At 43.8% G+C, this 27,132-nt stretch overlaps 1 protein-coding gene across 7 annotated transcripts in view; it reads left to right on the top strand.

The window, feature by feature from the left end:
* The window catches only part of LOC147895818 (KOW domain-containing protein), a 52,405-nt gene that overhangs the window by 18,647 nt on the left and 6,626 nt on the right, over positions 1-27,132 (top strand). For 5 of the 7 annotated variants that reach the window (XM_087382714.1, XM_087382708.1, XM_087382709.1 and 2 more), the window contains 2 exons: positions 719-881; positions 18,523-18,618. In XM_087382714.1, the coding sequence (XP_087238840.1) occupies positions 822-881; positions 18,523-18,618 (156 nt within the window). In that variant the 5' untranslated portion in view covers positions 719-821. Of the gene's footprint in view, positions 1-718; positions 882-18,136; positions 18,232-18,522; positions 18,619-27,132 lie in introns of those variants that run through there. The other 2 variants (XM_087382711.1, XM_087382712.1) reach the window with 2 other exon arrangements.

The following is a 27,132-nucleotide window of genomic DNA, read 5'->3' on the forward strand; positions in this document are numbered from 1 at the left end:
CTCCCTCTTTCACATTCCTGATCTCCTCTATGTTTGTTGGTCTAACGTGAATGAAACCATTTCCTTGAGCTTCCTCATTTTTTACAATTATATTTATATGTTGCTTAGATTTTCTTCCTCTATACCCCTCCTTTCTATGCTACATGTTGCAAAGCCGGAAGTTCTGTATATAGATTGACAAAGGAAACTTTAACTTCAATTTCTAATAGTTTCAATTGCTGACTTGTGCATCTTGAATTATGCTAATTAGTAACAGATACAAATGCTGCTGCCTTTGGGTTTATACATGGACTTTGGCAAGTTTGTGGGTGTGCTAATCCTTGAATATTGTCTAGAAGTTTAAAACAGATGCTAATTTCTGCAATTGAAAAACGTCGCATGCCCTATGACAGAAGCTTCACCAGGTTGACACTGCAAATATGCTTTTCTGAGGATACATTATTTCCAAACTTGAGGTCTGTGAAAGAAACCAAAATGAGAAGTACCCCAAAGGAAGAATGCATTTCCCTGCTTTGTGATTTGGGTTGGGCGGTTTATTCAAGATGATAATGGTGATTCAATCTCATAGATACCCAGGCACAAGCTAACATTATATAGTTTAACAATTTTAATAAGGTTACAGATTCAAGCTTGAATTAAAATGGAGACTTTATGATGTTGCTGTTGCAGAAACCTCTTATCTGCTTTTGTGGTAACATATACGAATTTTATTTGCTAGGGATAGAGCTTTGAAGATCAATCAACAAGCAAAGCTACCAAAATACTCTGCAATTGTCATAGCAGGAAGCTGAAGAGCGAGCCTTTTTGGCTTCTGCTGAAAGATGGGTTGGAAAAAGCCTCAAACTGTCTTCAAGCACTGGAAAATTCTTCGAGGTGATAAGGTGTAAAATTACTTTCCTTGTGGTGCATATTTTCTATGGTAGTGCAAGGAAGAAATGGAATTTATGTAGCAGGAAAATGATGGTATTTCATCCCAAATTGTAAAACTGGAAAAATCAGCAAGTCGACTTTTTAGTTTCTATATTGTTTTAGTAAAACTGGTAAAATCAGCAAGCCGACTTTTGAGTTTGATATTCCGATATATTTGTTTTTAGACATAAGATCCAATGGTCTACTAAATTACGCTGCCTATTCTGGTCAAGTGAGATTGATTGATTTCAGCTACTTATCATATTTGGAAATTTTCCTGATGGTTCCTTTCTATCCTTGTTTTAGCTTTTAAATAGAGCACTTCGCACATGGACAGGAGGTTTTGGTCCTGGTTCTAGCGCAACTGTTCAACCATGCAAATATGCCACGATGTCCCACCTACTTGGAGCACTACCACCATTGTACCGATACATAAGGCGGGGGACCCCATGGATACTGGGAACTACTGCACTCTCATTATTGGCCACACTTTGGCTAAGATTTATGGATCGGTACTGGAGAGGGAGATCAGTAGCCATACAGCGGACCATGGACAGCGGGCTCTTAGGCAGGCAGGCTTCCGGAGACAACCCTCCACACTGGACCATATTTTTACCCAGAGAGCCCATTATTGAGGAGGCGAAGTTGAGGCGCCAAAAGGTCTACACTTGCTTCGTGGACTTTCGGAAGGTTTTTGACAGTACCTCGCGCTCGCCTCAGGCGACTACAGGAGCTGCATCTCCCGGAGGTCATGATCTGGGGAGTGAAGAGTCTATACGAGTCCGTCAGAGGACGAGAGCGCACTTCTGGGGGGCTATCAGATTGTGTTGAGAGCACCATAGGGGTGAAGCAGGGTTGCCCCCTCTCACCGACTCTCTTCGGGTTATACATTGATGAGATCACATCCTTTGTTGATCGCCTAGGAGGAGAGGGCTCCCTGTTGGCTGATTTTTGGGGGAGTGACCTTTTAACTACTGACTGGAAGGGATTTGAGAGGCTATAGGTGATCATGGGATCTAGGATGATTCGGAGTAAGCCTTCAGTTCCCCATTAGATCATACAGGCAGAGTTCGCCATGACCTCTCTCCAAGTGGACACCCTCTTCTAGACCGTGACTTTTCTCCACACAGTTTGGGCCCTACCTCAGTGGAGATTACCGAGACTGGCATTGGAGTCATCTCGATGACTGGCAGAGAGAGGCTTTGATACAGCATGGTATGCGTGGGTGTCTACATGGTTTGATAGCCACGGTATCCAGATGGATAGTCTCCCCCTCTTTCAGTACATCATGGATGCACTATCGGAGCTCATTCCACATGATGAGATTAACCGTATCATACGGTTAGACCTTCTCCAGCTCCACACATCTCGGGCTTGGGGGGGGGATCAGGAGTTCCCCACCAAGACCCAGCTCTATCACGACCACTTTCTAAGGATATCGGAGCATGGTCTCATCATTAGGCCCCAGAACCTTGAGGATAGGAGAGTCTCACACACCTTGCGGATTGCTATCGGATAGATACGAGTCTCGTCCCACTAGTTGCGGATTGAGGTTGGGAGAGCGGCCGGCATACCTAGAGAGTAGAGGGGCATTTTCTATCTGTCTGTCCGGCCTACTATGAGATCCGAGGGCGATACCACTATCTCTTTCAGGAGGGGCTCAGCTTCGGACCACTTACACGACTGATACATTTCCCCGATCAGGTTTGCATTGGGCTCTACGTGATTGAGATGCAGAGACACCGAGATAAGGAGAGGCCTCAGGCCTCATTAATCATCCAGCAGAGCAGCTTTGGGAGGAGCAGAAAGGAGCAGCACATCCACCATCCTTGGGCCTCTACATAGGAAGTGAAGGAGAGAGGTGTTGCTGCAGGGAGAGGCTGAACCTAGACTGTCTTCTAGGGCAGAAGGTTGCTGAGATCATCATCTTCTGGAGCAGCCAATCACAAGCAGTTTGGAGCAATGGAGCAGCTATCTTGGAGCCTACATTCAAGAGGACCAAGGGGACCTGTGTGCTGCAGACAAAGCTTGGCAGGGGCTGCCCACCTAGGCTGATTCATAGGTGGTAAGGTGGAGAAGAACACACTAGATAGAGAGTCTACAAACGCTCGAGGTGGAGCATGAGGGCTCAGAGATCTAGAAGTGCTTGACATCTAGTAGGAGAACCTTTTGGTATTGTATCCTGTCCTACTTTGTGGACGGACGGAAATATAAAGAGTTGCTTCTATATTTGTTTCTGAGCATTGTCTATTTACTGGCTTGCACATCTTTGCACATTAAGTTAAGAAGTTTATGATTCCACACCCCACACGCACACTGTGTGAGCTCCTGGGCATTACTATCAGTCTTCCGCTGTGCGTACCCTCTGTTGGGTCATTTCTAACAGTTTGCTCCTTATGAGCACAAAGAAAGTAGGTGTTAGGCCTTTACCAATTTAGAACCCTAGGGACACGTGGGTTTCCAAGAACAAGACACAATCAATGCGTTGACATCTTGTGTCTTTTAGGCACTTAAATAGTAGTGCGTTGACTATGTTTCATTTTGTTTCTAAAGTAAAATGTGGGTGATGAACAATGCTTCAATGCATGTGATGCTTTGAGCCATGAGATTTTCCAAAGAGCACATGCCTTCAAGTTTTTACTCCTAGTATCATGTGTAGTGAGATTGCTAGCTCCAAAGGAGCCACTTCAGCTTTGGGCTGGCTGCTCTGGAGTGCCGTCTAGCCACCCGGGGGCTTAATTTGCTGGGCTAAGAGGCTACACTAGCTGCTCATGGCTGGAACTGGCTATGGCAGAGGGAAGGGTACTATTTCTTCATTCATAGCAGTTTATCATTCTTGTTAATTGCATCCTCAAAGTACACTGGCTCTTATGTAGCCACAATGGTAGTCATAAGAGCATAATTGGTGCTTTCACTTGGATTGCTTTACCTTTTTGAGCATATGTCAACCTAGGTGGGTGGCTCTATTTTCTTGTAGACGGTCTGAGTTGTTGCCCTTGTTGGGGATCTTTTGGCAATGCTTGCTCTTCTTCATCAACCTTCTTCGTATGTGTTTGAGTTGTTGGTGTGACTCTTTCACGTGTGTTTGATGACTTCCATTCTGATTCTTTATCAAACACTACATCTCTAGAGATATGACCTTTCGGTTGATGTGATTGTGCAACTTGTATGTGTTGCTCTCATCATTATAGCCAACCATGATGCATTTATGTGACTTAACATCGAATGTTGTGCGATTATTGTCATTTATATGGGCATACGCTATGCAATCAAATTCGCATTGATGCCCAATGCGTGGCTTATATCCAGTCAATGTCTCATATGATGTCACACCTTGAATTGGTTCGATCGGAAGCCGATGAAGTAAGCAGTTTGCAGTATGGATTTGGCTAATACTTGTTTGGAAGATGCTTGTCATTGAGCATCGCTCTGCTAAAGTCCTGTTTTTGAGTTTCTTTGCAAAAAAAAGTTCCATTCTTCATTTGAGTTATTGTATTCTGTGGAGGAGTATTTGCACATGTAAATTGTATTCGGATTCCATCTACTCTTGCAAAAGTTCATGAATGAAAGACATGCATTCACCTCCTCTATTATGACCTTGAATCCTTGAAACTTGGCAAAATCTTCATCTTTCTTCTTGAGAAAAAAGGCCTTACAATATCTCCTGTAGTTGTCGATGAAAATGAGGTAATATATTGAACCATCAATGCTATCAAATATTTGTATGAATCAAATCAAGAGTACCTCGTGCTCTAGAGATGCTTCTTCCAAAGGTGGCTCTTGATTGTTTATCGAAGCAACATGCTTCGCAAACTTTCCAAGAAATTAAAGTTTTGGAATGCCAATTGCCATTTGATTTCTTTATTGCATGAAACTTTTGAAGTGATGACCATATCTCTGTTACAGAAAGTGGCACTGCTTGATGTTCAATTGACATTGCATGCAAGTCCGGTATTGATGTTAGAATTTGTGGTTAGTGCCCCACATGTTTTGTCCCCCCATTCATGAGGAGAAGGGCAAGGGGCTTAGGCGGTTAGAAAGGGGAGTGATTGAGAGGGGGTCACCAATCGGTCAAAGTCAATGGTCGGTGGCCAAGGTCAATGGTTGGTGGTCAATCCACCACCCCTTTGTGGCCTCTCCCCTCTATTATATAAAGCCCCCTTCCCCCTCACTATAAAATAGCACTCAAGCCTTCAGCCTCTCAGCACTGAAGCTGATCCAGCAGCGCGCACTTAGTAGGGAGAAGGCGACTTGTCTAGCCCATTGTTGGTGGAAGAAGATTGCAGCAACTGCAGCAACTGCTCCTCTTGCAGCCTTTTGCCCTTCATTCTAGAAGGAAACTTGTTCAGTTTTGCCATCTCCTTTGTTACTTTGTTGCTACACTTTTGTTGAATTGTTTTCCAGCAAGTATTCATCTCTTTTGCTTCCGTTGTACTGTGATTTCTAACATGGTATCAGAGCCCATGTTCTAGGGCTCACCTAGGAGCTTGAAGGAAGGAACTTCCACGCGAGAATCTTCGCCGAAGATAGACCCGGTTCAAGTATTACTTGCTGCCCTTGCTGTCCGAATAGTAAGGAAGAAGATTTCTGTTTCCAGACATGTCGACAAAAGCCTCATCCACGACAGTCCCCTCTCCCTCTTCTTCTCATGTTCCTTCTTCCTTCATCCCCAACTTCGGAGAAAGTGGGAAGCTCGATGGTACCAACTACCTGATATGGAAGGTGAAGATCCGGAGTCACCTCGTGGCCCGAAAACTATGGAGGCTTGTCACGGGAGGTGATCCAAGGCCGGTAGACACCTTGGACAGCAAAGGAAACATAGTTACCCCGGCCAATCTGGATGATCTCGAATACTGGGAAGACCGAGATGCTCAAGCTCTTGCCATGCTTATTGGGACGACGGCAGACACGGTCATCCCGCATATCCAGATGGCAGACTTCCGTAGAGGCATGGGCCATTTTGAAAGACCTCTACGAGACGGACAACACGGCCCACATCTTCACTCTCTAGCATCAACTTCACAACATGGATATGAGTGAGGGAGACAAGGTACACGACCACCTGACGAAGGTGAAGGTTGTGAGAGGCCAACTTGTGGCAGTTGGTCAAAAGGTGGATTCAAGCCGGTTGGCACTGATGGTGCTACATAAGCTACCAAGGAGCTTCAAAGGTTTCGTGACGACAGTCATAGCTGGTCAAAGAACAAAGCCCATGACTTTTGAAGAGCTTTGCCCTCTTCTCATCCAGGAGGAGGCTAGAGAGGATTTGTACTCCAAGGCAGATGAGAAAGCCCTAACTGTGAAGGGCAGGCCCGGAAGGGCAAGTCTAAGGACTTTCACAAGAAGATTGACGATCAGGAGTGCAAGAAGAACATGAAATGCTTCTATTGCGAGAAGCCTGGTCATATGGCGAAGGAATGCCGCAAGAAGAAGGCAGACCTAAAGCGAAAGAAGCAGAACAAGGGCAAGGAGGAGTCAAGTGGGGAGGCGGCAAATGTTACCACAGAGAAGCTCTTCATGATCTCAGAAATATGCTCTGCTCTCTTGGTAGGAGAGAATGACAATGGCTGGTTCGTGACAGCAGTGCCTTGAAACACGTCCTTCAAAAAGGATTGGTTCACCACCATGGAGTCTACTCATCCAGGCTCCAAAGTAACGGTGGGGGACAGCAGAACGTGCCCGGTCAAAGGTGTTGAAGTATTCCTTTCGTCACGAGCTCCGGCAAAGAGAAGGTAATATCTGGTGTACTTTATGTTCCTGACTTATGCAAAAACCTTCTGTCTGTGAGCCAGATGGACCAGCATGTACAGGACCATGGGTTGTATCGACTCAATGCCCTACTTGTTCATGGAGATCAAGGCCGGTCCAAACTCTGGCACGAATGGTTCAGGCATGTGAATTATGGCACTTTGACCGACATGCAGAAGACCAAAATGGTGGATGGGCTTCCACTAATCACAAGCAAAGTGGTGTTTGTCGAGCTTGCTTGGAGGCAAGCAACATCGAGACAAGTTCCCTCAAGAGGCTTCATCCAGGGCTAAGGCCCCTCTAGAGTTGGTCCATTCCGACTTATATGGAATAATGTCGACAAACTCCTTTGCAGGTTCAAGGTATTCTCTTTTATTTGTCGACGACTTAAGCAGGATGACTTGGGTTTAATGTATTGCCAAGAAATCTCAGTCCTTTGAAAAGTTTAAGGAATGGAAGGCAAAGGTGGAGAAAGAAACAGAGAGGCAGGTCAAGGCTTTCCTTACCGATCGGGGAGGTGAGTTTACATCAACTGAATTCAACAGCTTTTGCAAAATACATGGAATCAAGCGACAATTGACTACAGCCAGGACTTCTCAGCAAAATGGTGTAGCTGAAAGGAAACACATGACCTCAATTGAGATGGGTTTGACTATGTTGCAAGGCAAGAATCTTGCCAAAGCCTATTGGGGGGAAGCCCTTGCAACTGCAATTCATATTCTCAACTAGACGAAGACAAAGGCTGTGGAACACATGACTCCATACGAGGCGTACTATGGTAAGAAACCAATAATCTCTCACTTACGGGTTTTTGGTTCTAACGCCTATGTTCATGTGCACAAGGATGAACGGAAGAAGCTTGATCCCAAAAGCCAGCAATGCATCTTTGTTGGCTACAGTGAAGAGTCTAAGGCATACAGACTCTTTGACTCCAAGAAGAAGCAGATAATTGTCAGTCAAGATGTGGTGTTTGAGGAGACACTGCCAGAGACTGTTGATGATGATCAGGAATTCAAAGCTCTTCCCCCTCCCCCACCAAAGTTGTCATTGAGGAGGTCCCCCAGGAGGCCCCAAAAGCCGAAGACGAGGAGGAGCAACCAGCTCTAGTACCCACTTCAGAGGATCCTCAGCCAGTGAGGAAACTCCCAAAGTGGTATCTTAGGACTTTACAGGAGTCCCGAGTGACAGATATACCTGAGAGCAGTTCTGGCCTTCGGAGGTCCCAGCGGCATGCTTCGGCTTCATCTGCTCATTGTGCGTTGGTGACTCAGGTCACAGAACCCACGTCCTTTGAGGAGGCCAAGGACATCCCAGAGTGGCAGGCGGCCATGCAAACAGAGATGGATACCATCCAGAAGAACCACACATGGGACTTGGTGGATCGACCTTGCAAGAGGAAGGTCATTGGAACCAAGTGGGTCTACAAGCAGAAGTTCAAGTCTGATGGGAGCTTGGACAAATACAAAGCTAGATTGGTGGTGAAGGGATATGCTCAATCAGAGGGTCTTGACTTTGATGAGACCTTTGCCCCAACTGCTCGGATGACATCAATCCGGACAGTCACAGCTTTGGCTGCACATCACGGTTGGTCCATCTTTCAGATGGATGTCAAATCTGCGTTCCTTAATGGGACCCTGGAGGAGGAGGTTCATGTTGAGCAACCCCCAAGGTTTCATGTTCCAGGGTCCACATCACAGGTCTGCAGATTGAGGAAGGCACTATACAGGCTGAAACAGGCCCCCAGAGCATGGTACCAGCAGATAGATGAGTTCTTTGACAGGATTGGGCTCAAGAGGAGTCCTTTTGATCCCAACCTCCATTGAGGGAGGGATGATGCTGGTTATCATTTTGTATGTGGATGATCTCATGCTCATAGGGAATCACAAGGACAGAATAGCCCAAGTCAAGAAGCTGCTTATGACAGAGTTCGAGATGTCAGACTTGGGATTGCTCCACTACTTCCTTGGTAATTGAGTTATGGCAGAGCAGTGACAATATTTTCATTTGTCAGGAGAAATATTGTCATGAATTGCTTAGGAGGTTTCAGATGGAGAACTGCAAGCTTGCAGGCTGCAGCCGATGGAGGTTGGGCTGAAATTCAGCATCCATGATTCATCAACATTGGTGGATGTTGGACGTTACCGGCGGTTGGTAGGGAGTCTTCTGTACCTTACCAACACTTGGCTCGACATTTCTTTCTCCGTTGGAGTCTTATGCAAGTTCTCTGCCAAACCCAGGTAGGCACACTGGAGAGCAAGATTAAGAGTACTACGGTACCTACAGGGTACTAGCACCTATGGCATTACCTACACCTTAGGCTTGGACCTTGGGGGTTTCTGTGATTCCGACTGGGCCGGGGACTTCGACACTCGGAGGTCCACTACATGCTATTGTTTTGTGCTTTCTTTAGGAGCTATCTCATGGCTCAGCAAGAAGCAACCTTCCATTGCCCTCTCATCGACGGAGGTGGAGTACATGGCTGCATGCACCGCAGCATGCGAATCTTTATGGCTCAGATGGATCTTGGAGGATCTGGACCAGACACAGACGGAGGCGACCGTTATCCTGTGTGACAACCAGAGTTGCATGGCGATTGCGAAGAATCCGGTGTTTCACGCCAAAACCAAGCACATCGAGGCTCACTATCATTTTGTTCGAGAGCTCTGTTAGAATTATTATTATAATTCAGCAGTGACCAACGTAATGTAATAAGTAGGTTAGGGGCACTTTTCCCTCATTTAGAGGTTTTTCCCCTTAACCACAGTTAGCTCACTAACTATGATTAGTGAAGGATAAGGTTTTGTCACTTAGACAACACCCATCCCACTCCTTGTATTAGTCACTTCTTCTATTGCAAACACTACGTTCAGCTCTCTTGCTCTCACTCTTTCGTTTTAACATTTGGTATCAGAGCAGCAAGACCTTGCTCCTAGCTTCCTTGCCTGCAAGCTTCAGCTCCCGCAAGCTTCCTGCTCAGCTACCCTGCTCCCTGCTCTTCTTGCTCGTCGTCCGTACAGTCCATCCGAACAATCTGTCCGGAATGATTCCGTACAGCCCGTACACTCATCGTACACCCGTACAGCTCCTGCACCGCCGTACATGTGCTGCCATTCCATACATTCCGTACCGTCGCACATGTGCCGTAACTTCGTTGTACGACTGCTGTACAATAGTACGGTCATCGTACTGCCTGCATTTCGCACGTGCGAACTGTACATCTCGTATGTCGTCGTCTGTACCATCGGTTAGCTCGTTAGGCGTCCGTACATCCGTACACAAGCATTCCGTAATGCGTGGCACCATTCCGTACCTGACTGCGCTAGTTGTCTGTACTCCATACAACTACCATTGGTATAGGTTTCTGCAAATCCGTACACGTACGGATTTCTGTACATTTTGCAGGACCTTGTACTTTTGGTTGGCATCCGCACTTTTGTGCAGGTTATGTTCTTGCAGGTGCTCTAGTAGTTGGTTTTTTGGCAGGCATTGTTTGCAGATAGCCATTGTTTGGCTTAGATCTTGCAGAGAATTTGGGGCATTCTGTATTTGTGGGCAGACATTGCATTTGGGTTGCAGGTTGTCCAAAATTTGGGGCTTTTGCAATCACACTGCAATTTTGCAGTGAAATTTGGGGCTTTTGCAGGCAGAGTGCAATTTGTGCAACACTTGGGGCTTTTAGACCATCTGCCCTCTTTTGTATGCAATTTCCCACAAGAAATTGGGGCTTTTGCATTTGGGTTGCAATTTTGCAGGTAAAAGAGCATTTTGGAAGTTTGCAAACATTTTTGGACTTAGTACGAGTCAAATTGCAGACTTTTGCCACCTTTTGCAGATTCTATTTGCAGATTTGTGGGCATTGAGCAGAGCATTGTGGTGCATTTTGAGCCTTTGACAGGCTGTGACAGTATTTGTCACTGTGGGCATATTTTTCTTTGCAGATTTTATTTGTGCATCTTACATCCTAGGAAGGGACTTTACTTGTTCAATTTGTTGTATTTCTGAGTTTATTTGGCAAAAATGGCACAGAACAACTCAAATGAGGTGTTCGGGGTTCTCACACAGGAGGATAAGTTGGATGGCACCAACTACTCCTTGTGGAGTTTCATGGTTTGAAATATCTTAGTTGGCAGAAATCTTTGGGATTATGTCAATGGAGATGAAGAAAGACCAGATACAACGCCTATACTTGTCACTCCTACGGTTGGAGGCTGGGGTAGAGGTACAAATACAGCACAGGTGATTGGAGCAGCTGCTCCAGGAGCTCCCACAGCAGAGCAGAAAAGATGGGACTCTAGAGATGCACAAGCTCTTTCAGTAATTTCTCTTTCTGTCAAGAGGTTCATTATACCTCATATTCGGTCATGCAAGACATCTATGGCAGCTTGGGTAATACTGGAGAGTATGTTTGCAGCAAGAAACGATGCCAGAGTTTCCTTTCTGAAGTGAGAACTTTCCCATACACATATGGAGGAGGGAGATTCCATGAATTCTCACCTCACGAAGCTTCAGGTTCTCAGGGAACAATTGCTGAACATTGATGAAGTCATTCCGGATTCAGAGATGATCTCTACCACTCTGAACTCTCTTCCTGAGTCCTATCTCGGTTTCCACACCTCGCTGAATTTGTCATTGAGGGGGGGCAGCAATCCTCTCTCCTTTCACGAGTTGGTAGGACTTCTGTTGCAGGAAGAACAAACACGCAGAAATATGACAACCCGGGCTGGCGAGCATGCTATGCTCTCCAAGTTCAAGCCCAAGGGTAAAGGGCAGCATAAGCCACATGCCAATCAGCCCACACATCAGCATAAAGCTGATTCTGGACAGCCTTCTTATAAGGCACAGGGTGATACAAACAAGCAGAAAAAGAAGGGCATCTGTCATTATTGCAAGAAGCGAGGTCATTATATTGGAGAGTGCAAGAAGCGCATAGCCAAAGAAAAGAAAATGGATTCCGGTATGGCTGTATCAGATGCATCAGGTCCACATTGCCATGATGGAGGAGATGTTGCAGCCAACTTGGTTGAAGAGCATTATGTCTTTTTGTCTTGCACTTCAGATTCTTTAGTGGGTAGTTCAGATACTACAGCCACTAATGATGATGACCCATGACTCGCAGTTACGATCCTTAAAAGGATGAATGCTCTTTCAGTGTTGATGACACACTACATACTTCGTATTTTGATAGTGGTGCTTCAAAGCACATCACTTCCAAGAAAAATCTGTTTGTAACTTTGCATTCTTCACCCACCAAGAAGAAGGTAACTTGTGCAAATAATCTTCTCATTCAGTGTGTGGAGTGGGAGACATTATTCTCACATCCACTGATGGCACAGATTTCAGAATTTCAGATGTACTCTATGTGCCAGGTATAAAGAAGAATTTGCTTTCAGTGTCCTCACTCAATAGAGGAGGATTTCAGGTTGTTTTCGATGATGACAAGTGTGCAGTCAGAGACAAAGAACATGAATATGCTTTGAGGTTGTTTGGCACTTTGTATCGGGGTCTTTTTCAGCTTGATTTATATGAAAAAAGATCCCATCTTGCATTATCAGTTAGCACTCCCACTGCTGCGATGCACAATGCGGAGTTATGGCATGCCAGGTATGGGCACATGAGCTATGGCAGCTTAATGACACTTCAGAGGCATGATATGGTTGATGCATTACCTCCTTTGGAGTCGCCTCCTCCTCATGCATGTGAAGGTTGCATTCTTGGCAAAATGCATAGGCTTCCCTTCAAGAAGGATGGTGCAGTGAAAGCTACAAGAAAATTGCAGCTTATTCACAATGATGTCTGCGGTCCCATGAGGACACCTGCTTTTGGGGGTTATCTCTATTTTGTTACATTCATAGATGACTTTACCAACTACACTTGGGTCTATGGTCTCAAGGCAAAATCAAAAGTGTTTATGCATTTCAAACACTTTGTGGCTATGGTTGAAAATGAGACAGGACTCAAGGTGCAGACACTTCGCACAGATCGAGGGGGGGAGTACATGTCTCATGAATTTGAGACATTTCTGAAAGAAAAAGGCATTATGCATCAGCTTACAGTGAGGCTTACACCTCAACAGAATGGCAAAGCTAAGCGGAAGAATCACACCACCATGGAAATGGATAGATGCATGCTGACAAGTAAGAAGTTGCCTCACAGGTTTTGGTTGGAAGGCCTCATGTGTGCCAACTATATTTTAAATCGGGCTCCTACAAAGGCTTTGAAGACAATCACTCCCTATGAGGCATGGCATGGGAGAAAGCCTTCAGTGGACCACTTCATAGTTTTTGGTTGTGTTGCATATGCCCCCGTGCCTGTGGAGTTCAGACACAAGTTGTCAGATAAGGCACTAAAATGCATTTTTTGTGGGATATAGTTCACAAAGCAAAGGCTATCGTCTCTACAATCCTGCTACACGCAAGATTTTTGTCAGTAGAGATGTCATATTCTCTGAAAATTCTGCACATACAAATGCTGAATTTCAGATTCCGGCCTCTTCAGATGATGTGTTTGAGGGGATGCTTCCTATAGCATTTGGTTCCCCCGCTGAAAATCAGAATTTACAGCAACCTCCGCCAGCTCCACAAGTACAGATTCAGCCCCCAGCTGAATTGGTACAACCTCAGGGTGTGGATGAAGTTGTCAGGCAAGAAATTCAAGAGATACACGCAGCCAAAACAGTCCCGCATTGGTTACTTCAGACTCTCAGGGAGAGTAGGCTTGAAGCTCCATTGCCTGGCAGAACTCGTAGTGTAGTAAGGCAGATGGAGGGAGCTCATTCAATGCAGGTACTCTTCTTGATGAGGAGGAGCCTGAGACATTTGAAGAAGCAAAAGATAATGTGCATTGGATGAATGCCTTTACGATGAGTTGCAGTCCATTCGTAAAAATCAGACTTGGGATGTTGTGGATTTGCCACCAGGGAAGAATGCCATAGGTACACGGTGGGTTTTCAAAGTCAAAAGAAAACCAGATGGGTCCATTGATCGGTACAAGGCAAGGCTGGTTGCAAAAGGATATGCTCAGAAAAAGAGCATAGATTATGAGGAGACTTTTGCTCCCACATCCAGGATGACAACCATCAGGTCAGTTATAGCCATGGCTGCAAATTTTGAATGGAATGTTCATCAGTTGGACATTAAAACAACTTTCCTTAATGGAGACTTGTTGGAAGAGGTTTATGTCAAACAACCTTCGGGCTTTGAAATTTCAGGAAATGCACTTCAGGTATGCAAGCTGAATAAAGCTTTGTATGGGTTGAAACAAGCCCCACGTGCATGGTATGCCAAAATTGATGCCTTTCTGACTAGCAAGGGGCTGCACAATAGTCCAACTGAGAGCACCCTCTACATCAAGAAGGATGGGGGGGATATTCTGGTCATCATTCTTTATGTAGATGACATGCTGCTCACCGGATCAAATGAGGAAGTAATTGCAGATTTCAAGGCCCAATTGAAAGGTTCATTTGATATGTCAGACTTGGGCTTGTTACATTTCTTTTTGGGGATCCAGTTTATTCAAGAGAAATGTGGCATTGTTATGTCTCAGTCCAAGTATGTTCAAAAGCTCTTGGACAGATTCAACATGCATGATTGCAAGCCTATGTCCACTCCATTGAGCCAGGGCTGAAGCTTACAATGCATGATGCGGGTGAATCAATTGATGTCACACTCTATAGTCAGGCTGTTGGATGCCTCATTTATCTCTGCAATACACGACCTGATATTCAGTTTTCAGTTTCTCAGGTGAGTAGGTATATGCACAGCCCAAAGATTATGCATTGGCAGGTTGTAAGACACATCTTCCGTTACTTGCAAGGTACAAAGTCTTTTGGCTTGATGTTTCTCAGGGGGGTGACTTGCAGATGCATGCTTACAGTGACTCAGATTGGGCTGGAGACTATGATACTAGGCAGTCCACCAGTGGGAATTGTTTCTTTCTAGGACATGCTTGCATTTCTTGGTTGAGCAAGAAACAGTCTACAGTGGCTACCTCCTCATGTGAAGCTGAGTACAGGGCAGCTTTCACAGCGACAGTTGAATGTGTTTGGCTACGTCGTTTATTTGCTGATCTTCATCTTTCATTGGAGGGTCCTTCTCCGATTCTCACTGATAGTCAGAGTGCTATAGCAGTGGCAAAGAATCCTGTGTTTCATGCTCGCACGAAGCACATTGAGGTTCACTATCACTATGTCAGAGAGAAGTTGCATGCAGGAGAGATCAGTATGATCTATGTGTCAAAACATGACAATGTTGCAGACATCTTCACCAAAGCACTTCCACGTGAAAAGTTTGAGGCATTTCGTAGTGCCCTGAACTTATATCCTTTTGGTGATTGATCATTTCCTTGTACATGACATTGGCACTGCAGGGGGGTGTTAGAATTATTATTATAATTCAGCAGTGACCAATGTAATGTAATAAGTAGGTTAGGGGCACTTTTTCCTCATTTAGAGGTTTTTTTCCCTAACCACAGTTAGTTCACTAACTACGGTTAGTGAAGGATAAGGTTTTGTCACTTAGACAAAACCCATCCCACTCCTTGTATGAGTCACTTCTTCTATTGCAAACACTACGTTCAGCTCTCTTGCTCTCACTCTCTCGTTTCTAACAAGCTCATCATTGATGGCATTGTTGAGCTGATGTACGTCCCCACGGCCGACAACCTTGCCGATGTTTTTACGAAGGCTCTTTCTCGAGAGCAATTGGAGCATCTGATCACACGCATGGGTATCGGCCCACCATTGGGTCATTAAGAGGGCGTGTTAGAATTCGTGGTTAATGCCCCACATGTTTTGCCCCCCCATTTCTGGTAAAATCATTCATAGGGACCATGTCTTTTCCTTGAATAGGAGATCTGTAGTGTGAATAACATTTTTGGGTCATTCTAATGTTTTGATCTCTGAAAACCAGATGTTCTATCATATGAGATGATGCACCACTATTAGTGTACCATGGATCCCGATCTGCATGGTCTGCATACCCTCAATCACAAGATACATTGTGTCAAGTTCATGGCATAATGACTATGACTTTGATGTCCACCACGATGATTACGTCTTCCAGGCAAATTTTCTCTATTGTCTCTATTGCTACTAGATTGACCTCCTTGGTCATATTGCTTCTTGCAATAATTTGTTTCATAATGTTCAAACTTATGACACTAGTTGCACTTTTTGTTTGACGCATTGCTAAATGTATTTTCTCTTTCTTCAAATTTGACTCTATTTGAATGATTTCCTCTTAATTGCTATGATTATGTTGATGTTGGTGCTGATGCCCATGTCTTTAAGATGATCTACTTTCTCTTTGCCTCTGTTTGAGGTTGAAAATGCTTGCTCATTGGATTGGCCTTTCCTTGCTTAAATAGCTTCTAAGTTCATTCCCAAGTAATACTTGCTTTCTTCAAGTAATACTCTGGACTAGATTCTCATATACCTCACAAGTCCATTGATTGTACATGTCCTTCAATTCTGTGTACATAGGCATGACCAAATTCATAGGCAATTCAAAACTCTAATTGATTTGGTTTTTGAGTGTCAGAATTGTGGAAATGTTCTTGGACTCATAAAGAGTTGAGAACATATCCCATGATGCCTTGGGTGTCTTGATCGTGTTCGGTTGTCCAAGCACAACATTCTGACCATTTTGCTTAATCAAATAATTGACATACTTGTCTTTCTTATCCAATTTTGCCTTGCTCAAGCAATGGTAGGATTTGCTCTAGGTTCGCCAGATGGGCTAGGTGTTAACCCATCTATATACTTCCACTTGTCTTGTAGAACAAGTATGGTCTCCATCTGATACTTCCAAAACTGTAGTTGGGATTGTCTAGCTTACCAAATGACTTTGGATTGAGGTTGCTAGATTTAGACATGATGTAAAAGTATTTAGAGTGCATGTGCTGCCTATGTCAAGTCTACTTGTGAATATAGAATTTGCAAGGTAACGTAATTTGTTATAAGACTTTGTCTGACAGTAATAGCCTAGAAGGCTTTACAAGGAAAAGTCTTAAATTGAAGGCATGTGAAGTGCAAAATGAACAAGCTTCAATTTGCCCACCGTATATAATGCCAATATCTTTTTATACTATAAACTTTGCTCACTGTACTGTAAATGCTTGAGTTTCATGATATTTAATGAGTGTGAAACCACAAGTGAGTGAAGGGATTGACTCTGATAAAAACTAGTCGGGTGAGTTCAGACAAGGGCTCAATTGGCTTTGGGGAGTTCAATCTCCTCTGAGATAAACTAATGTATGCTAGATAAAGTATTAAATAATTTATTTTCTTATGTGCTGGAGTTAGGCATGTTGATGAAGAGGCTTCGATGTGCAAAAGAAGTGGCTTTAATGTAGATACTTAGTGGTATTGCCACATGTTGGATGATGTGGCATGTGTGCCATGGCATGATGTGATTAGTATGTAGAGCTCGAAAGATCGCTCACTTTTTCTATTTGGACCACTTGAAAATTCTTCTAGAATCAAAAGTTTTGGCTTGCTAAACTTTGATGAAGTGTGCCTGTGAAGCACAATGATGTGGCAAGTGTATGTGCATGTTGTCTGCACAATGTGCTTGGCAAGAGGTAACATTGCTTAAGTGGCGTGGTATGCTATGTGGCAATGGTGATGTGGCAAATGTTGATATGGATTTCACGTGTCACTTTGCTAATGTGGTAGTGATGGCTTGGTAATGATGATGTGGGAATTGCCACGTGTGTTCGTACGTGGTGGCATTATTTTAGTAACCTCTGGCACGTATCAGTTGATTGGACCTTATCTTGCTAGGTGATAATGTGCCACGTGGCAACTTCTTGACCAAAGTCTAGAGCTAACCCTAGGTGCCGGTGACCTTGATGATGTAGCATACCACATCACCCTATGAAGAAACTTTAGAGCTGAAGCTTGTAAATGGAGTCCCTTGTTCCGTCGTCGAGCTTCGTTGAAGGGGAGTTTTTCATTCTGCTATATCACGCCCCTTTTGTTGTAGCTAGGTATTCTGTCAAGGTAGTCCGTTTGTAGACGTCACCTTACTTTGTGTTTGTTTATTTGTCATCCTTGTGTTGAGTGAAGCTTTGTTCGTTCGCTTCTTGCAGCTCGCGTCTGCGTTTTAGTTGTCGTTTGTTGTTGGTCAGCCTTTTGTAGGTGCTGGTTTGTCTCTAAGTTGTAGCTAGGTTTGTGTGAGTGTAGACAAAATGAAGCCGATCATTGTGCTGTTGCAGGTTGCTTAGGTAGCAAGCGACCTCAAGTGATGGATAGCGACTTAGCATCATGTTGTTGTGTAGGTTGTCTGCACCTCGCGTTGTAGCTTGCTTAAGCATTAGGCCTCTATTTTTAATTGTCTCACCATGGTTTGGTTACTTATGATCTTACGGTACGCTGAGCAATAAGAAAGTAGGGCAGCTTTAGACTTTACACACTTATGTAGAAGAAAGGGTTATCACCAAACATTTTCACCTTTGTGGCTATCCTAAAAGTGTGTGGCAACTTGGGAGCTCTAGGGAAAGGAAAGGAACTACATTCTCAAATCAGTAGGCTTGGATTGAGACTGTTGCAGTTGTTGCTGACCGTCTTCTTCACATGTATGCCAAATGTGGTAGCATGGGTGATGCCCAACGCAAGACTATCAATACATCAGCCTCTATATAAATGGGTGCTCATATCTTTGTGTGGTGTGTGGACATGTGGTTATTATGAAATACAATGTTTATACAATTTGTGGCTATCAACATGTGAAAAAGTACTTCGTGTGATTTTTGTTCTACATGCTGAGTTTGAGCATGTCACATTATCTTTACTTTATATGTTATACAAGGCTGTTTGTCTTACTTGACGTCTTCACTTGTTTATGTTGGTGTGTGGTATTGGAGCAGGTAATGATAATAGCAGGGAAGGACAAGGGGCTCACAGGATTTGTGCGTGAAGTTGTCCGCTCTAAAAATCGAGTGATCGTCGAGGGTAGAAATTTGGTTAGTCTTTCAAAGAATTATTTATGTAGCTATTTACAGTGCTACCTAAGAGAGCTTTATAAGATTATGTTAAGGGCAAATAATAAAAGAGCCTTGCTAAATGAGATTTGACACCTCCTCCGTCTTTGATGCTTCTTAGGATTTGAAGGTCCTTGTGGATTTCCCTAGCATAAATCCCTATGAAGATGCCATCTATTATTTTTGAATCTCCTTGCTTAGTTTCAAATTCCAATGTTGGTGGTCTATTATAATGTGTAAAGTTAGTAGAAACGTAGTTTATACGAATGCAACTAGCATGCGGTGGAAGTGTGTAATCATGAACAATTTTAAGTTCTCTTGCTCGAATATTATCATTCAAATATTGACTATAACACTTGACATTCAATAAAGATGAAAGAGCAAATAGCATCACACATAGACATCCATGAGCAAAGGTTGTAGACAAAAATTGCAGCATGGATCTGAAAGCACCTTCCCTCAATTGCCATGGGATATTAAGGAGACATAAATTTACAGTTTACAACAATACCTCATGGAGGAGAGTGTAGGATTTCCTAGAAATTAAAAACTACGGCATAAAAAACAAATTTGTCCATGTATATCCACATTGACGTGGAGATCGGAACTAAACCAACACTCTTAAGAAGTAGGAAAGCCAACATCTTTGATTTAATAAAACTTCCTATCCAAAAAGAGCCATAAAAATGACCTTGACTATTTGAATATTGTATCTCTAGATGTCATTATGAGGCATATTCAACATAAACATTCGACCTCCAACAAATTGCAATCTAAAGCAATCAAAGCTCATGTAGCAAAAACAATTCTTACATATGGGTCAACACTATTGTTGAGATAGAGTTGAGATGGAGATTTTAGTGAATGGATTAAGCAAATGGGGCCTTGGCAGAGAGGTAGAGTGAAATCATGATTTGTGAAGAGGGACTTTTAGGCTTATGCTCACATGGATTGGATAATGCCCTCATGGTTGTACTATTGAGTCTACACTAGGTTTGCATCATGTGTAACTAGTAATAGGGTCCTAGACCTTTTGGAGAGTTCATATGTAGAATGTGTCTCTAGTTCATTGAAGGAGTTTAGGGCCTTCATGGGCTGGTTTGCAGTGTACATGTGACACTCTGCGAAGTGTCGCTCTAGCTGTACTCTTAGTCCAAGGTTTAGGCTTTCTTATGAACCCGCACATTTCTTTATGTTTTTAGTGTGTACAATCCACTTTGTCTTTCTTAAGCTCTCTCCAATGTTTTGCGTTCTCTGCATTTTCACGAACTTTAGAAGTGATATCAGAGGCATCTACCCAAGATATTCTTACACAAGCTTACATGTGTGAATCCTTGGAGGTGACATGTAGGAAACAACGGCAAGTAAGATAAGTTTTAGTATTGGTGCTCCTTTAAATTGGAGGCAGATTGCTTGATGTGACACGAGCACTTTATGCAGCTCTGGGCAGCCAGCAAGCAGCCCAGCAAGCTTATCATCGGGCAGTCGTACAAAGTGTCAGTACAAGCATTCATAGAGTCCATAGAGAAGTATTGCACAGTCAAAAGAGGCAATCTCAGTAAAACATGTGAAAACAGCTTTGAGATGGGCAGAATTTGGAAAAACAATGTTCTTGCAGCCTGGTCAGGCAAAAGTTGCAGTTTTTCAAAGAAATTGCAGGTTTTACAGTCTTTTCACTTTCGACAGTGAAATTTCACACTTAAATGCATTTGGGCACGCAAAAATTGAGTTTCTTCTATGCATTTGTGACAGTTCTGAGACCAAATTAGGCTGCAGAATAGCCAATTCTTACTGACATGCACATTTGCAGTTATCTTGGCCACAGATTACTTCACCAAGTGGGTAGAAGGGAGAGCCACCGGGAAAGCTGATGTGAGATCCACCACTAAGTTCTTATACGAGCAAGTCATCACATAGTTTGGATGTCCATAAGAGCTGGTCAGTGACTGAGGAACTCATTTCCTCAATGAAACTATAGTGATCCTGACCAGTGAATCCTGATTATACATAGGAAATCAATGCCATATTATCCAAGGGCAAATGGCCTGGCTGAGAGCTCAAATAAAACTTGCTGCAAGATTATAACTTGCATGGTGGAGGCCAGTCGTACCGATTGGGAACATAAGCTCATCGCAGCATTGTGGGCTGTTAAAGCAGTTTAAAGTGCGGCAAAAGGCCTTTGCATTTCAAGGTGAAATTTGCATGTTTTAGCAATTGCTACATCTCTGTTTTGGTAATTTCAGCCAGCCTACGTCAGGGTTTTCACCTTTTGGAAAGGTGATTTTTTACAGCAGTCGTATTTGCGGATACCATCTGTTTGCAACTGGGACCTCAAACTATGTAAGGAAGAATATAGCTAGAAGTGGAAGAGAGGACGGCCAAGCTGAGAGCTCCAATGAGACCCTATGCAACATCTTGACATGCACTGTAGAGGCTAGTTGAAGTGACTGGGAGTACAAGCTAAAGTTGCAATTAATAACACCCCGTTCAGTCTCGCTTTCAGGGTCAAAGCGGTAATGCCCATGGAGTTTATCACACCTAGCCTAAGGGTGGCGGTTCAGGCAATTCCACAGCAAAGGAAATAGGCTAGGGGAAGATAGCTGTTTATCGGCTTCCTTCTGCCCTTCCCTAGGCAGCCTAGAGGGCTGGTTTTGAGGGCCAACCAGCCGACTGGCTGGTCGGCTAATTTTGGCTTGTTGGGCCAGCCAACCAACCCCCGCCCCCCCCCCCCGCCCCCTTCCCAATATAAAGGGGGCCTTGCTGCCCTCATTCCTCATTCAGTTTCTTTTAAATTCAGCCTTCCTCTCCAGCCCCAGAGCAGCCGCTAGCCCCTCCCGAGTTCCCTGCAGGACAGCAGCAAACTTAGCAGTCCCTTTGATGATTCCAGGAGGGTGCCTATGCAGCACCATAGCCTGGGCTCAGAGTAGAGGTTTGGGGTTTTGTTTCGGTAGCCTTCTTTTTCTGTTTTCAGCTCTTTTGTTAGCTCTTTTTCAACTCTCTTTAGCTCCACATCTCTCAGCTTTCATACAGTTTCTCAAGCTCCATATCTCTCAAATTTCCGTCCTCCCCTCCCCTCTCTCACTCGTGCAGCTCTGCTGCATGCTTGGGGATAGCACAAGCCTCTTCTATAGCCTTTGCACAGTGGTCTACATCGACGGTCTGGGCTGTGTTGGCCTTGGTTGAGATTGGGTTGTTTCTCAGACATTCGTGGGTGAGCTCTCATAGTCATCCTCGGAGTTGCATTCCCTGCTCTTTGAAGGATTGTTCTTTGTATTTCGCAGTTCTCTAAGTATAAAGCAAATACTTCCCTATTTGGGGAAGAGGGCCTTCAGTGGGTATAGGGACCTAATTTGGTGTCGTCTACACTTCTCTAACCCTAAAACTATCTCTCTCTTTCTCTATGTGGTGCATACTCATACGCCTCACAAAACGGTTTAAAGGTCTCGATGCGATTACACGATCATTACTCGTTGCATGTTACACTAATGGTTCGACTAGTCGTTGATCCACCATGCAAACTCGGAATGGAGAGGGCTTCAAAGTCTTGAGTTTTAGTCGTTGGACAATAGCTTCTGAGATTATATTAACTATTGGGGTGTCGATGACTAGGATGGTCACAAGAGAATTTACCTCTTTGTTTGACTTCTCCTCCTCTTATATGGGGCACTCTTTAACAATTCAGCTATTGTGAGCCTGAGCTTCATACTGCGGAATAATTCCCATGCCTTAACAATCTCTGAGCTTGGCTGAGGTTTGCGTCATACTCGGATCAACGGTTGGTTCTTTGCCCTTTAGTTCTCGGGATATTCGTGATGCAAATTGCTTTTGTGTTTATCACTATCTACTTGACCTTGTGACTAACTAACTGCACGAGCATCCACCAAGTCTGGGATTTTCGCTAGTATAGATCGGCATCCGAGATCTACTGATTTAAGATGCTTCTGCCACAGTGGACACTCGGCCTTAGTATGGTTCTCTCCATAGACGTAGCACCGAATCTGTGATGGGTCTACCTACACCTGTGCCTTACTTGAGTCTAGGTGGACGTACATCTTTTGCCTTAGTGTCAATTTCCACCTGATTTACATATGCAGTCCTCTTCTTTGCATACCAATAGTTAGACTCGTCATGCTCAAATTTGGTACAAGCATCACAGTATTTTGTCTTGCATTCGTTTTCATTGTGTACTTTTCGAGAACACTTGTTACATCTTTTTTTCCATCTGGCTGCATCCGTCAACCTTTTCTTCGACTTCTTCTTGGCAGGTCTGCTTTTCTCCAAATGCAACTGCTCAGGTCATGCTCAAATTTGGTACAAGCATCACAGTATTTTGTCTTGCATTCGTTTTCATTGTGTACTTTTCGAGAACACTTGTTACATCTTTTTTTCCTTCTGGCTGCATCCGTCAACCTTTTTTTCGAGATCTTCTTGGCAGGTCTGCTTTTCTCCAAATGCAACTGCTCAGTTCAACAATTCTTCATAGATTTAGTCGGGTTGACTATTTTTGGGAGATCTTAGATTAATCTGAGTGCAACCTATGATCAACCATGCATGAGGTGACTTATCATCTGGTGGTGTGCTGAGTTGATTGAGAAGAGCCCGCATTCTCAATACAAAGCTCTAGATAATTCATTCTCCTTCTGTTTTAAATCACTGAGCTTGGCAGACATCTTCTTTATTTATTTCTTATCTGAACCGTTTGAGGAAAGTCTCCGACATCCATATAAATCCCAATTGGAAATTGATTGAACCTGTGCTGTCCTGTCTTAGTAAAAGGGTGCAAGGTCTTGCAAGTTGTTGTTGTCTTCGAATTCTGCATGTGCTTTTCATATGTGACGTGATAGATTGTGGAGGCAACTGGCAATGTGCAAGCCCACATTCTGGTATGGACAAGACATTTGCAATCACATTTTCTTTACCCTTCTTGTATATAATGTCTTTGGGCTGCACTAGAGCCAACCACCTCTTTTCCGTAGTTGACAAATCTGGGTTGTGTAAGAAGGTATCTGTCACGAGGGCGTGATATATGATGGTTTTCGCGGCCAGTGGAAGTGGGCGAGGATTGGCTGAAGGCAGAGCCATCGTCAATCAGGGTGGAAAGGCTGACTCGAACATTGTTGAGCTCCGTCCGACTAAAAAGCTGCTTATGAAGAGGGTGTAGGCAGAGGAGAGTTTGAGAGAGAGGCTAGAAGAGGGTGAGGGTGAGGGCAGAGGGAGAGGCTAGGAAGGGGGGGGGGGATGAAAGGAGAGGGGCTGAAAGAGGAGGGGAGGGGAGAGGCAGAGGGGCTGAAGGGGTGGGACAGGAGGTGAGGGAGGTGGGGGAGGGGGCGGGGGCGGGGGCGGGGGGTGAGGAAAGGGGCTGAGGAGGCGAGGGCAGGGGCACCCCTAGAAATTGTGCCTTGGGGGTGATTTTTGTGGTTTGGACCAGAAAAGGAGGCAAAATACCCTTAGTTTTGAAGTTGGTCCTTGGTGGGGTTTTAAAAAGGCTCCACTAGAGGGGGGCCTAGGGGCAAATGAAGCCCTTAGGAGCAACCTAAGGCATGGGCTGCCACGTGGCATGGCCATGCAAGTCCCTTTTGAAAAGGAACTCCATGGAAGGAGTTGGCTGGCAAGGGGGCGCACGAAAAGACCTTGGAGCAGAGGAAGAAGGGAGATGGAAAAAAAGAGAGTGCGCAGCCGGATCGTCATGAGGGCGGTGGATCATAGGTATAAAAGAAACTCGAGGGCTGTGACTATGCACGGGAGCTTCGCGGGTGTTGAGAGACCACGCTCAACATCATGTGATTACATGTGCATAGCACTAACACATATAGAGTGATATAAAGGAAAGGGTTAGATGCCCTAACCCTAACATTAAATGGGTTTGTATATATTCTACATTTTCAACTGAATCTTCAACTGAATCTACTGTACAGTTAGTCATTTGTGGTGTGCTCTCTAGCTGTGCCCTCTCTCCTCATCTCCACTCTTCTCCTCTCTCCTCTTCATATTTTGTCATGGTATTAGAGCTCCCTTGCCTTCCGCTGAGGCATTGCGATTCTTGTATGAGAGCGAGAGAAAGAATGGACTAGGATAGGGATCCGAGAATCTAGTCCAGAGTATTATCATTTAACGGTAAATTTCGACATTGGAAGAATTTTAGTTAGTTTTACTTGGTGAAGAACTCAAGACTCAGGCCATTCATATACACAAAGATCATTCCAATGATCATGCATTCACAGCTTCAGACAGAAGCAAAGGCAGAGTTTTGTCATTCAACGGTAAATTTCGACACTGATAGAACTTCAATCAGTTTTAGTTGGCGAAGAACTCATGACTCAGGTCATTCATACACGCAAAGATCATTCCAATGATCAGGCATTCACAGCTTCAGATAGAAGCAAAGACAGAGGCAGAGACAGAGGCAGAGGGAGATCATTCTAGCGAAGTGGTCATCATCAGCAACAAAGTCATCAACAACAAAGTCATCGGCAAAGTCAGAATCAACATCATCCTCAGCATCATCGACAAAATTTGAAGAGGGGAGAGGAGAAGAGTGGAGATGAGGAGAGAGGGCACAGCTAGAGACAAATCCAAAGGATTTCAGCTAGTAGGAAAAGGAGTCAAGGAAGAACGCTTGTACAGAATGCTAGCTATAGTATCAGATTTGCATGCCATGTCAGCTCAACTGCAACAGGTGCCACTATCCGCAAAATGACACAAGAGATATAGACATGTCAATTTCAAGAGCTTGATAGATCTCAGGAAACAGAATATGGCAATTAGGATTTCTAAGCTACAGTTTCATGGAAAAGTTTGCAAAGCATGCTGCTTCGGCAAACAAAAGCGAACCAACTTTGGTAGAATCACCTCTCAAGCAAGAGATATTCTTGATTTGATACATATAGATGTATGGGATTATGCCCAGACATGCAGTATCAATGGTTCACTTTACTACTTGACTTTCCTCGACAACTAGAGCAGATATTGTTGGGTCTACTTTCTGAAAGAGAAATCTGAAGTCTTTTTCAGATTTCAAAAATTCGAAGCTATGGTAGAAAACCAGACAGGCAGAAAGATCAAAGTCATGAGATCAGATAGAGAAGGTGAATACATGTCTTCAACATTCATGAACTTTTGCAGAAGTCATGGCATTCGAAGACAATTCACTTGTTCAGATACTCCTCAGTAGAATGCAAGAGATGAAAGGAAGAATGATACTTTAGCAAATAGTGCTAGAGCAATGCTTAGTGAGAAGCATTTTTTGAATAAGTATTGAGCAGAAGCAATAGCAACTGTAAACTATTTGCTTAATCGGCTTCCTACTGAACCGATTCAGGGTATGACACCTTATGAAGCATTCAATGGACATAAGCCACGCATTGGGCATCTCTGCATATTTGGTTGCATAGCATATGTCCACATACATGTCGACCATCGCAGGAAATTGGATGCGAAGTCACGCAAATGCATCATGGTTGGCTACAGTGAAGAAAGCAAAGCATACAAGTTGTATGATCCCATCAACCGCAAGGTCATTATCTCTAGGGATGTAATCTTTGATGAGAAATCAGAATGGAAAACCTCAAATACATAGGAGATAGATGCATTGATTACTCAATTATTTTTCAGAAAATGTTGACGAAAAAGAGTAAGAATTGTCTCAAAAACCCCAAGCAGAGCCACAACAACTCAGACGGTCTACTAGGGAAAGCAAACCTCCAGTCAGATTGACATATGCTCAGAAAGGCAAAGCAGTTCATGTTGAAACCACCAACTATGCTGTTATGACTACCATCATGGCTACAGAAGAGCCAGTGTACTTCGAAGATGCAATGAACAAGTCAGAATGGCAAATTGCCATGAATGAAGAAATGGAAGCTATAATACTTGGGAATTATGCGACCTGCCACCAGGAAAGAAGGCCATAGCAAACAAATGGGTACATAAAGTTAAGTACAATTCAGATGGAAGCATTTAAAGATACAAGGCCAGACTAGTTGCAAAAGAATTTGCACAGCAATATGATCAGGATTATGATGACACTTATGCTCCAATAGCAAAGATGGATTCCATACGGTTCTTGATATCACTAGCGACACTCAGCAGTTGGAATGTGTACTAGCTCGATGTCAAGAATGCATTTCTCAATGGTTACCTAGACAAGGAAGTCTACATGCAACAACCAGCAGGTTATGTTGAACCAAGAAAGGAGAAATAGGTTTGCCATCTCAAGAAGAGTCTCTACGGCTTAAAGCAAGCACCCAAAAGTTGGTACAACAGAATTGACAAGTATTTTACTGATTTGGGATACATGAAATCCAATGCAGATCATACTCTTTACTACAAAGTTCAAGGGGAAGACATTACTATTGCACTTTTGTACGTAGATGATCTGATTGTGACCTTAAGCAAGAATAACTTCATTAAAAAGCTAAAACAAGACTTATCTATAGGGTTCGACATGAAAGATCTTGGACTTAAGCACTATTGTCTTTGTATTGAGTTCTGGAGAGA

Source organism: Dipteris shenzhenensis, chromosome 12 (genome assembly GCF_047967505.1).
Source record: "Dipteris shenzhenensis isolate YYH24624 ecotype China chromosome 12, Dip_SZ_1.0, whole genome shotgun sequence".
Lineage (NCBI taxonomy): Eukaryota > Viridiplantae > Streptophyta > Polypodiopsida > Gleicheniales > Dipteridaceae > Dipteris > Dipteris shenzhenensis.